At 34.8% G+C, this 13,509-nt stretch overlaps 1 protein-coding gene across 1 annotated transcript in view; it reads right to left on the bottom strand.

Moving 5' to 3' along the window:
* LOC121383448 (solute carrier family 25 member 46-like) overlaps window positions 1-13,168 on the bottom strand; it is a 29,445-nt gene extending 16,277 nt beyond the window's left edge. The window contains exons 1-6 of the mRNA XM_041513496.1: window positions 12,943-13,168; window positions 12,000-12,042; window positions 7,885-7,942; window positions 6,582-6,659; window positions 4,201-4,301; window positions 3,244-3,300 (exon numbers count right to left, since the gene is read on the bottom strand). Coding sequence (XP_041369430.1) covers window positions 3,244-3,300; window positions 4,201-4,301; window positions 6,582-6,659; window positions 7,885-7,942; window positions 12,000-12,042; window positions 12,943-13,090 — 485 coding nt within the window. The 5' untranslated portion in view covers window positions 13,091-13,168. The remainder of the gene's footprint in view (window positions 1-3,243; window positions 3,301-4,200; window positions 4,302-6,581; window positions 6,660-7,884; window positions 7,943-11,999; window positions 12,043-12,942) is intronic.
* Window positions 13,169-13,509: the final 341 nt, after the last annotated feature.

The following is a 13,509-nucleotide window of genomic DNA, read 5'->3' as shown; positions in this document are numbered from 1 at the left end:
CAGATGAACAGACAGAGATGAAACCTATAGTCTCCTCAGGTTGTAACGGTAGGGGACTAATAACTGACTAAATTTCAGGTATTAATAATAGAACTATTACTAGTATTATGTACAATACCTCATATTTTAAGGAATTATATGCAAGTCCTAAGTTAATCAGACTTTACATACACATGCAGGCTTCGAAATTCACGACGGCTCCACGGCATTTGCCGTACTGCCTTGTGCCTTAGCCGTGATGCCTCAAAAATACCACTTACTTTACGGCTATGAATAACCGTGCCCTTTTAATTACCTGCCGTGATGCCCCTTTTGTGTATGTTTTTTTTTTTTTTTAAACTTGTATAACCCTAACTTTTATTTTAAAACATTAAACATGCACGAATTCGATGTTCCTCGGTAGTGTTTGTATACAGTTTCTTGGTCATGTATTATAACTGCACATCGAACGTAACAAATGATAAATTACGGTTGAAACGTACAGCATTACGGGGGAAAAACTCCACCGTAAATTGCCGAAAGTTTTAACGTCGTACATTTACGAAAAAAACCGTAAATAGCCGAAAAAGAATCCCAAGGCAATTTTTTTTTTTCAAAATAGGCTAAACCATGCCTAGAAGAAAAAGAAGACTAAAGAAGACAAAAATTGTCAAAAGATTATTATTATTATTAGCTATTTAAATGTCAGCTGCGTTCAACCAGACTGAGCGGAAAAAAGTCCGCTAGACTGGTTTATGCGCTTCACAATAAACCAAATGGCCACGTTGAGAACCAATCAAATAGTTCACGAACGTTAGACAAACGTTTGCTGGCTGAACGTGGGCTATTGTTATCGATATTCTTCATGACAAATTTTGAAATTATAAAAAAAAGTCTGTCCCATCATTCTATAAAAAAAGATTTTTGCTATTAGTTTCAGTTTTGTTTGACGTAACAAGAAAAGTAAAAGTGTATTGGAAATAACAAAACAATACTAATTTTGTGTGCAATTTACAAATCAATCGGCTTAGAAATGAATAACTTATAGTAAATTTCATAGTAATAAAAAAGGCGTTCCCTGTGGGACGGACTTATAGTTTTAATGTTTATTAGCCTATTGAACGGACCCATGCTAAAATCACCCAAATTAATTTATTCCCAATTAACTGAAACACTGAAATAAATGTGAACTGTTTAATGTTTGTGGTTATTCTTTAATATTCCGTTTATTTAATTATTACCCATGCTCAGCAGTTGATAGGCCTATACATTACTGGCGTAGGAAGCGGGGAAGGGGTTACTTGGTACCACCCCACTTTTTGGTATCTTCCTACAGGCTACAGCCGTGTATATTGACAAATTCTGGGTACTAGGCCTAAGCAGTAGCCAACAACGAAAATTGTACCACGTCTTCTTCAGATGACCTTCACCTTTGCATGCGGTAAAAACGTGATGACTTGTAGTCCGTGCATGTGGTATCGAGAAATCCTCGATTGTTTTGTTGAGATCGCACGTTGTTGTTTTTGGAAAATAAACCTACAATGTATGATATGACTGGAGTTACGATAATACGATATATTTTCCTCTATAGGCCTACAGTATTTAGCAGTTTGTAATAAAAGCTGTTTAATCGCCACACACGTTACCGTACTGTCATGCGATCTCGTGTGTCATCAATTACCGTGGTACCTAATAAGAGCACGTGTTAATTATTCAAATTTCAAACAAATTAGTTATGCTCATTCAACGTCCAGGCATGTCTAGTCTGGGTCCAGTCTCTAACAACGCCAGTGATTGGGTCCAGGGCACGGCGTAAGAAGGTGCAAAAATGTGCGGTGGGGGTGTATAAAAATCATCGCTGCTGCGCCCCCCCCCCCACCCACACACACCCCTCAACCTCCATTTAAAACACACACACACACACACACACACACACATATTAAAAATAATCCATAAATGCTGAACACATACTTAAGAAAATAGGCCATGGTGTCCTTCGACAATGTTTACGTTTTTGTGGATACGGTCACATGACAGAATGGGATTTCCCTCCACATTTTTTATTCTAATTATATGGGTCATTTGGTTAATCTTGTTATTACAATTATGTTTGTTGAAATTAGGGTGGATTTTCTTTATTATTATTAAATATAGAATTTACAACAAAAATAATATAAAGATTAAATTTTTAAAAACCTAAATGATTTGGTTTGAACATTTATTTATTTAATTATTTGTATTTCAAATAATTTAACACTGAACATTTCATCCCTTTTCCTAAAGCTTTAATTGTATTGTTCTGAAACGTAATACACATATTCTTTTGGTAGTCTTCACTTGGTAGTATTGAGATTGTAAAATTGAAATAGAAATCTTGATTGGATAATTCTGAAACTTAGTACCTGTATTCTACAGTGATTCTCTGGAGATACCTTCACAAAGACTAATAGATAAAATTAACATATCTACTTTTATTATAGATTATTTTATTTTATTTCTTTAATGTTAAGACTTTAACATAACTGTCCAGCCATTCAAATATAATTTTCTTTCAGTCATACTCCATCTGCTCAGATGGTCCGAAACCAGTGGACTTTGATCCATTACCTGCTGTAATGAGATGGAACAGCAGCAGTGTTTGTTCAAGGAGACCAGATATGTCATAATCTCTCTCCACCAAAGTTGTCTTAAGGACACCACAAAAAAATTAAAATACTGTTTTGTTTAATGACACCACTACAATACTTTGATTTATTGATGAATGACCAATTTAACAGAATTACAGATAAAAAGTTTTTTTCTGGTTAAAATGACTTCCTAAAAAAGATTGCCTTGGTGCCCTTTGAAAATGTATGAACGTAGCCTTTGTGCCTTTTAGGTTAGCCTTGGTGCCCTTCATTTCCTAGATTTTTAAAGGCTATTATAGCCTGCCCTTTTAACACCGAATTTCGAGGCCTGCACATGTATACATTACCTGAACGTTTCAGAGATTGTACATAATCCCTGATTATACGTATTCCCTGTAACATACATGTATACATGTATTATATGTCTGTTGTTAAAAGACCACAAATTAGACGAAAATTAAACCATAAAATTAGATTTATTTCACAATAGCTGCTTATACTGTGCTTTTGATTGGGAAGTTGGTGTGTTGTTTCAAATACTGTATACTACATGATGGAGAGTTTTTAGTTAGTGTCCCTTCAAGGTTACATTTTGTTACTGCATGCAGTTCCATCATACATATCTTGTATAACATACCTCTTTAAGAGCAAATGTTCTCCATATTTCTTTAACGAACTGTGTCGTGACACCTCTCTAAAAAGGAAGAAAGTTTTTACGTTTTGTTTTTCAGTCAAGATGACATGCTAACATGAAAACTCATTTTTCCTATTACAAGCTTTAAGATAGAAGAAAAGAAAAGAAACAAACAATCAGAAAATAAACTCATTGCTGTATTAAAGTACACCTACAGTGTACAGCCATACATGTAAGTAACAACACTCATAATTATTTACATTTGGCCATTATGAATTAAATGACAGATTTTCATCCAAATGAAAGAAATAAATGTTTTATTAAACAACCCATTAACACATACATGTATTTAATTATGGTCATATGGCATTGGACATATACTTGAGGAACACAGAGATAATTTGAGAGGAAACCTGCTGCCTCCACGCCATGGCACTCTCTCTATCTCCCTCTCTCCAAAAGTTTTGAAATAAGTGCAAATCCGGTTTACAATATATGTGTCAGGTTTCATGCTTTAAACCAAAAGTGCACCATTTTATTTTTTTGCCGCCACACTAAATGGGGATGGGGAACATATGTAGATACACCCTGGCCACCAGAGGGTGCTGCTGAATTGGGTCAGTATTTGAAAATGTTTGTAATGGGTCAAGGTATCTACAGTGTATGTGCCCAGTTTTATGCTTTTAACCAAAAATGCACAATTCAGTCAAATATTGGATGTTAGCTGCCCCACTACAAATATTGTAGGAGACAAGGCATTCAACGTGTGGACATACTACTCTGGAAAAGGGTAAAATTGTGAAATAAAACAGTTCATTTTATGTAATTATTTTCATTTCATGTGGATTGCAGGATAAATAAAATAACCCTTTACTGTCTTAAGTTATTGATCAGCTTTAACCTCTGCAGGATAAAGGCGATATCTTAACACAGTAACCAGTTATTCTCTATAAAACTCACTTAGGTAGTGGCGTCACTTCACTGATCACCGTCTCACTGACCATAAATATTCCTTTTATTACAAACACACTTCCAAAGCCTTTCCAAAGTGTCGTCACTCCCTTCAAGTTAAACAAATATTATATAAATAAATTGTTTACAAACTTCTATACGAATCTACCAAAGTGTTCTCTAATAAGCAACAATTTTTGATGGTTACTGCTTACAAGTCACTCTTGGCACCCTTATTTTGGCTTCATATACAATAAATATAGCATATCTTACCATAATTTCACTTCAAATCCGTATTTTGCAAATTTAGCATAATTTTTTAATTACAAGATTTTCTTCAAACATATTTAGGTGCATTAGTTATGTTCAAACCAAAATAATTCCATAGCAATTTTGCATTGGAATTTGTATAGCATTTTTAAAACAGAAACGTCATGTACCCTTGTTTATTGTTATTGTAAGGAGATGCAAAGTGATGTCACTGGAATAATGACGTCATTCAAATTCAAAATTAGCTGTATTATTACAATGCTTTGCCACATTAAAAATAAAAACTGGTCTACTAACTGTGACCCCATGTCAAAATTCTATAACGAGCAAACAATGCTGTTTACAGGTCGGTATATAATTCTTATGTGTTTTTCACAATTCTGGACAAAATACATTTATTAAGTTTAAGGTTTGAAATATAAAATAAATAAAAAGTACCTTTTGTAAAATATATTATATCAAAAAATTACTGCTGGATATGTTACATTTACTGTGTACAAAGCCAAAACAAGGGTGCATAGAGTGACTGTCATGCCATATATATATAGCAGCCTACATTCATTTGTCTCAACCAGCATCCTGCTTCGAAAGGTACATTTGTAATGAACAACCTGACCTACTACAGTCTCAAGATAACATCTACACAACTATACATTTAGTCAGTTTTTAGGCAAGTCCTTCCGCCCAATACTTCCAAAAAATGATATCGGACATAAACTGTTATAGAACGTAGAGGCTGCAAATTTAGCTGTATTCCATGAACCCCAGGGTCTGGGTTGGAAGTATAAGATTATAAGATGGAATCACAAAATATCTGTATTCCATCATTTTAATGATTCCAGAGGAATTCTAACACACACACACTCACACCACAAGCCCCCCCCCCCCCCCCCCCCCCCCCAAAAAAAAGTCCCAATTTTAATGCTTGCATTCATGTCTAAGGTCATCTGAAATATAGACTTTTACATACTTGATTTTTACAGGAAAAATGTCTTGCACTTTATAAACTAACAGTGAAAAAAGTGAAGAAAAAAAAATTCTGAATGGTTACTAGCTAGTATATACCTTATAAAACAGAATGAACTGGTCATGTACAAGTATGTGTATATATGTATATATATATATATATATATATATATATATATATATATATATATAAGTATTCAGTGTTCGAGATTAAACATTTTGGGCAGTATCCCAGTTGGTTACTAACATTTCAAAATCTGGTATCCCACCTGAGAATTTAGTATCCCATTTAAATGAAATTCATAAATAACATTGTAACAAACTTGGACGACACTGTTACTTAACTTCACCAGTAAATGACGACTCATTGTATGGTATCCCGGTGGGATACTGGATTATTGAAGTCTGGTATCCAAAAATAAATTCTGGTATCCCCAGGATATTGGAAGACCATTAATCTCAAACACTGAGTAGGCATTAAAAACGTGGTAATTAAACCTAGGAATTGCTCAAAAGTTTACAGACATTTAGTTTATAGTAATGTGAAATTACTGCAATGAGAATGTTTTTAAAAAATCACTTGCATCTCTCTGCGTCTTAGGATGATTTAGGAAGATCATGCAAAAATTAAAATTATAGCATTAATAGCTTACATTCATAAATATAATACATGTAAGTAGTAGGTAATCATCAATAAAGGTTTTTGTTACTGGATAAGATAAAGGAAACAATGTTAAATTACCAGATGATCAGAATCAGTATTTATTGTTACATGTACTTAGCATTCTTCTCTTGGTGGTGTAATTGTTTTATCATTGAGAAAGCAGTATGAGGATAAATTAAACAAATACATTGCAGGGTTGCAGCCAGAGGGTAAAATGGGTATGGTGCCATGCCCAAAAAATTTTGCACATTTTTTTTTAAGTTAACCTTTTGACAAAATTAATTACTCTTATCCTTAACTGTATGATTTGTTTAACCCTAACCCTAAACATAATACATTTTCATTCTGGGGGAGTTCCCCCCCCCCCTGTTGACTGTGGTTGCATTCAGTTAGTTGCATAGTGCCATACCCAAAAATTTCTTTCTGGCAAAAACACTGCATTGGTCTGCCATTAAATCATGTGCTTTTCTTGGTTAGTTTAGTTTATTACCTGGTGGCTTTGCATATTCAGCATCACTTGGAAAAGCGTAAATGGTGTCAAATGAAACCATTCTCCATTATGATGCACCTGCAAATAGAAAAGAAAGGAATATTTTTGTCTGATGACACATACGTCAACAAATTTTAAGCAACAGCTATTTTATTAGTGATTGATTTGACATTTGGTCAATAGATAGAGAAGAAAAACGCTGTCGCCATTATCTACAAGTTGGCTACTTTTCAATGTTAAAGCAGCTAGGGATCTTTCATATCCACTTAAATTTCCTGCACTAAAGTATACAGCCTTTGACAAGGTTGTTCATTGTAAAATTAAAAAATGTCATGATCTTTTGCATTCAACGTATTTAAATTGGTAGTACCGGTAGTAGGTTTTATATATTTTCATCTGTACATGTATTCGAAACCAAGTATCCAACAATTTTCAATATTTGTGATAAAATGATGCTGTCAATAATACCAGCTGACATATTTTGAAATTGCGAGAAAACAAGCATTCTGAGAGTACTGCTAAAGCACTACATACATGTATACATGTATGTCACCTACCGGCCAAACAAATTTTTGTATCTCCTAAATTCAAGGGCCATAACTCTGTGAAAAATGGGTAATCGCCATGAAAGTCAAACATGATAAAGCTATATACACAAAATTTCATCTCGATACAGGATATCTTGAGGCATTGTGAAAAAAAAAGGTCCAAAAAACTAATTTTTTTGAATCCTCTAAGTTCAAGGACCATACATGTAAGTCTGCAAAAAATAGGTACAATGTCACTCAACTAGTATCTTGAGGCATTGCGAAAAAAGTCTGGAAAACTATATGTGGCACAGACAGACAAGACAGACAGACAGATGGACAGGACAGAGGTTAAACATACAGTCCCCTCCGGTTGGACCGACAGGGTACTAATAATTAGAACAGACATTGATAAAGTGAATCCACATCAAAAAGAGTCAACTAAACCAACACAAAATTCAGTTACTGCAATGGCCTAGATTTTAAGACCATATATCAGTGAAGGAGAAAGAAGGAAGCTTCAGTCACATGACTGGGACAGGAAGAAGAGGACTCATTGGAAATTATGCCATTGGTTTGATGCCAGGATAAGTTGAAATTTTTTTTTACTCTTAACAAATGTCTTAACACATCAATTTATGGTTGGGCTATTAAAAAAATAGCATAGGAACTTGCCTGCCCAATTGTTAAATTTCAGGGTGTGGCCCATGAACTAAAAAGGTCTAATATTGAACCTGAAAGCAAACCTAAAAACACATAAAGCTGTTTTTAAATACCTGACATTGTCGTCGCAGAACAATACATGGGTGAGAAAGGACTTGTTCAGCAAAGATACTGTAAATACAAGTTACAATAAGATTGAATAATTAATGGTCCTACGACACTACCATCAAATATTAATAGAATAGAAAATATGACAGTAATTTTCGATTAAAACTACATAAATTTTGTACATGTACAGTACGTTGAATCCTGTTGGCTTGAACCCCGCCAGTACTTGAGAAAGTGTTCAACCCATCGGGTAGTTCAACCTAACCGTTCGGTTAACATCATTTAATTAAGTGCACTCAGAACTTTGTTTTTGGTTTGAGCGTTGTGGTGTATTCAACCATTCCAAGTTCAACCCAACGAGATTGATATGTATATGACGTATAAATTTCTAGCATTTTCAAAGAAAATGTTTTAAAAAACCCAGAACAGATACCATTAATTTCAGGTACATGTACGGTACATCATCATCACTTAAGTAATTAAAATACTTTTACAACCCCTATGATATTTTAAGACACCTAAATGCACATATTACTAATAATATTAATTGATCAGAAATGTTTAGGACAGCTCCATAAAAGGCATAATAGGTATAATGTTGATACCTGTAGCTTAGTTATATTATATTAATTAAGGTTAATATGAACCCAAATGGCATCCTTATACTCTGCTACAAATAAAGCTGGCCTAGCACACAGCATGATTGCTGGTAGTAGGGGTGTACAGTAGGTGGTTACAAGTGCCTCTTAATTAACAGGAAGGAAGGAAGGAAATGTTTTATTTAACGACGCACTCAACACATTTTTATTTACGGTTATATGGCGTCAGACATATGGTTAAGAACCACACAGATATTGAGAGAGGAAACCCACTGTCACCACTTCATGGGCTACTCTTTTCAATTAGCAGCAAGTGATCTTTTATATGCACCATCCCATAGACAGGATAGCACATACCACGGCCTTTGATGTACCAGTCGTGGTGCACTGGCTGGAGCGAGAAATAGCACAATGGGCCCACTGACTGGGATCTATCCCAAACCGATTGTGCATCAAGCGAGCATTGTACCACTGGGCTATGCCTCGCCCCTTTAATTAACAGTGTTAGAATCCAATGAACACTTTCTGAAATGTTCAGACTTAGCCCACATTAAGTGACAAGCACCTGTCACAGTTGGAAAGACAAAGGCTGGGATGTGGTGACTGATAACGAAAAAGGTTGAAGAATAGGAGCTGGTAGATCAAGAAGCAATGAGATATTGAATTCAAACGAGAGAAAGGGAAGACCCTTCTAGGGGTAGTAGGACAAAAAAGAAAAAACCCTGCAGTGAAAGCAAGAATAGCCAAACACCAGACCTGTTTAACATGTTGTAATACATTGCATAACCCAATTTCCTTTAGAGCATATTAAACAATTACTAAATTTTCAGTGGTAGCTTAATTAAAACTATATTTCAAACAATTAAGTGTCTTCATTGTTATTCACAAATTTCTACAAGAAATTTGCCCGGGTAATATCACATTTATATTAACATTCAAGTGCACAAAATGAATACCAAATAATAATAATGAAAGGATTTTAAATTTATAATGAGATACTGTATACATGTCTGTACATTTAAACCCAACAAAGTCAAAATGACTGAAACCGTATACTGCATGGGGCCAACTGCATGGGCCTAAGGGGTGTGCAGTTGTATGACTCATTTACTGAACACTAGCTCATACCAGGGCTAACTCTGGGTGACTAAAACATTTCGCCAAATTGTCTATTAAATTTTAAAAAATGCTGAAACACACAATTATTTTGTATGATACGAGTACTAAATATGAGAGCCACGCTAGAAAAGAATTAAAAATTAAAAAGTATCTGGAGAAACTTTGAATATTCCCAAATGACTTTGACCTTGCCAGTTACGCCACAAAATAGGTGCTGCTAATACTCACATGGTAAACAAATATAAAAGCCACTCATTAAATTGCTTTAGAGTTATAAATAGTAGGTATTAGAAACTTTAAACCAACACTTTAAATGACCTTGACTTCATGGAGTGGGATGTGTTGTGTGTGTAGATGAAAAACTTGGTGAACACTCACACCAAATACGAAAGTCATCCATTAAAGGATTCAAGACCTAAAGGAAAATATGTACCATATTCTGGGGTCTGGTCAACACCTACACCAAATAGTAAAGTCATTGAAGGTTTTAAGTGTTAAATTAACTGTTTAAATGACTGTGGCCTGTCTACACAATTTTATACAATTTGTAACTGTATAACATCAATAAATTCACAAAAATAAATTTTGGGGTGCAGTTCATGATATTTGCAGTTTTAGAACCATTGAGGTTTGAGGCACTGTTTTTTACTTTGTTTAATGGTTGGGTGTGGGAGTCAATTTTTTTTTTTTTTTTAATGGTACATGTACATTTGTACATCAGTGTTTCGATCAGCTGTTTGCTGGGGATTCCGATGTCACAGTAAAAGATTTCAGTCATGCAATCACAGCACTCAATTCTACTGCACCCGACATATTTGCATGGTCTATAACAAAAACAGTGACCTTAGATAGCATTCCAACATGGCACTAACCCCATGAACTTCTTTGGTGGGACAATAAAAAATTATAATCTACCAAAAAAGGAACTGACTTCCTATATTGATGTATGTGATCAATTCCTTATGCAGAGTTTGAAATAAGCACTTGTCTGTTTAAGCTGACACATGAAATTCTGCTCAGAATTGCAACATGTAACTAAGTGGTTTGTTTGTCAAGTGGACAAATAAAAATATTGAATTTTTTAGCAATCAAAAACAATGTTATCCTTGTATTTGAATGAAACAAACTGGACAAGTGAAAATATTGAAATATAAGATTTCTAGATATATCTGACCGGTTGATAAGTGAAAAATTTCTGCTTAAAAAATAAGCAAAAAAACAGAGAAATATTTCTATCACTGCATATGTACATGTATGCTAGAATGCATCTAAAAGTAACTGCATTTGTTTTTGTTTACAGGGCGAGTACAAACCCTGAAATCACCAGTAATCTCGATCACATCAGGCATACAGTTCGAGTCAAACTATTAGGCTATCATCATAATCATAACATGATAAAATGGTAAAAATGGGATTTTTTATTATCTAGTTAGTTCCACTGGATTTTTATTTCCCCAGTACATTTCGTCCATGGACTAAATAATATGTACTACATGTACGTGGGGGCTAAATAAATTAAATGTCGTAGGATGTTTTTAGTACAATATGCCCAGTAAAGATAATCTTTAGCCCTTCCCTTTCAACTTGTCTGGTTTCTGTTTGCTTTACCAATTAAGTGTACAGAAGTAATTATGACAAATGTTTCACCAAGTTGAATCAAGTCGCGTCTAAAACAACACGCCTTGTTTTCTTCACTCCATACCATGAGTAGAAGACGGCATATGGGGATAACATGTGACGAGAGTGGGTACAGTGGATAGAATTTACGCCATTGAAGGAGAACATGACATGGGGGGGGGGGGGGGGGGAGGTAATAAAGTCTTCCGACGCGGAGGCTTGCATTACCTATTTACCACATCGTGGCATGTGAGATAATACGAATCATCCGTAGACGAATCGTCCACATAATAATGAATACAAACAGTTAATAAAAACTGGATATTAATGTTGAATTCTAACTCTATTTTACTTTTTTGGTTATAGTATACCACAAAATAATGTTAAGAAACGATTACAATGTCAAAGAAATAACTATTAATATGTTTGAAAAAAATGCAGTCATCGAGTGGACAAATTGTCCGGGGTGAGTCCACGGACAAATCGTCCGTGGACGAATTTTCCAGTGGACAAACCATCTGGAAAGCATGTATGTATGTGTAGTTTTATCCTTTAGTTTTCCTTCTTCTTTTTAATATATATTTATTTACAATTATATTTACAAATTATGACCATTAAAAATAAACAATTTTGATCTTTAAATAGTTTATTGAAAAGTATCTGTGATAGCTAGCATGTGTTCTTGTGGAATGTATGATGCATAAATCAAATCGTGAACCAAATACAGAAAATCAAATTTAAAACATTCAAATATTAATCGTCTCATCCCTAAAGTGTACACATACCTGGAAAGACCAATGCTGAATCCAGCAAACTTGTGTATTTGATCTGAAAAAAAAAAAAAAAAAAAAAAAAAATATCATACACATGCATGTACATGAATCAGTTTTTGCTACAGAATAATCTCTACTGAGAGAGTGATCATAACCGTACAGATGTCCATCTAGGTCTCGAACGGCAGAGTATTCGGGCTAGGGACGTTGGCGATAATGGTTTTTTCACAAGTTCTGTTTGGACAAAATGTGGGTAAACTTTATCTGTAATTAAAGGTAGAAGAATAATTTATCGTAGTTGTTAACAATGTGGTTCGACTGAAGTCTAGTTGATAACATCCACAATCACAATGTAGTTCTGATTTTAGGTCACCAAGGATTGAAGGAAATATTTTATTTAACGACACACTCAACACATTTTATTTATGGTTAGGACGTCAGACATATGGTTAAGGATCACACAGATATTGAGAGAGGAAACCCGCTGTTGCCACTTCATGGGCTACTCTTTTCGATTAGCAGCAAGGGATCTTTTATATGCACCATACCACAGACAGAATAGTACATACCAAGGGCAGTGGCAAGGCCTTTGTTACACCAGTTGTGGAGCACTGGCTGGAATGAGAAATAGCCCAATGGGTCCGCTGATGCAGATCGATCCTAGACCGACCACACATCAAGCTTGTTCATAAAAATAAACTCGAATGAAAATGCACATTGACAATTTACATTCGAGTTTATTTTTATGAACTAATATCAAGCAAATGCTTTACCACTGGGCTATGTCCCGCCCCCTTTAGTTTAGGTCACCACGACCTACTTTTAACCAGCCTATCATGTACATCACTGGTACTTTTATTATTTTATATTTACATTATATTCACATTTGATTTTAAACCAAACACAACACGTCACGTTAAGTAAGAACTTTTATTAGTAGTAGTAATAGTATTACCAATTTGACTGCCCGACTTTGTCCTCGATCTGTCAATGTTTGGATCTTGGTTTACTTCGTCTTTCGTTCTGTCTACATCCTGGCCAGCGCCTCTATTTCCATACATCAGACACGTATCATCTGTGTCATTCATAATAAATGTACCCATCGGAAAATAAGAAATTCATTTACGTTATGATTACGAAAGAGTAAGTTCTGCGAACAACCAAGGTCGTTAAATAGTAAATTAGAGTTGCGTGCCCCTTACCGGTGACTGGTTTCAATGTACTAAATTAATTCCTATTGGTGATAAAGTTAACGTTGCAGCTTATCAACACGTTCCAGTTCTTTGAACAAGCTACTCTCAACCTCCGACTAAAGGCGAGGGTTGATTCGCACTATTGAAAATGTTGTTGAATACCGTATTACCTTAGACTTAGATATGGTTTTAACGTGCTCATATGGTTTCGAGCACAACCGTATTACCACATTGTTGAAACACTGTCGTATTAATCGGGTTAAATGGAGAAACGGCATTATGCCAAAATGAAATCAAACTGGACAAAATGGAACTAAAATTTATGGATA

The sequence above is a fragment of the Gigantopelta aegis genome, chromosome 2 (assembly GCF_016097555.1).
Source record: "Gigantopelta aegis isolate Gae_Host chromosome 2, Gae_host_genome, whole genome shotgun sequence".
In the NCBI taxonomy this organism is placed as follows: Eukaryota; Metazoa; Mollusca; class Gastropoda; order Neomphalida; family Peltospiridae; genus Gigantopelta; species Gigantopelta aegis.
Note: the sequence above shows the minus strand (reverse complement) of the source record. Positions and strands in the feature narration are given on the sequence as shown.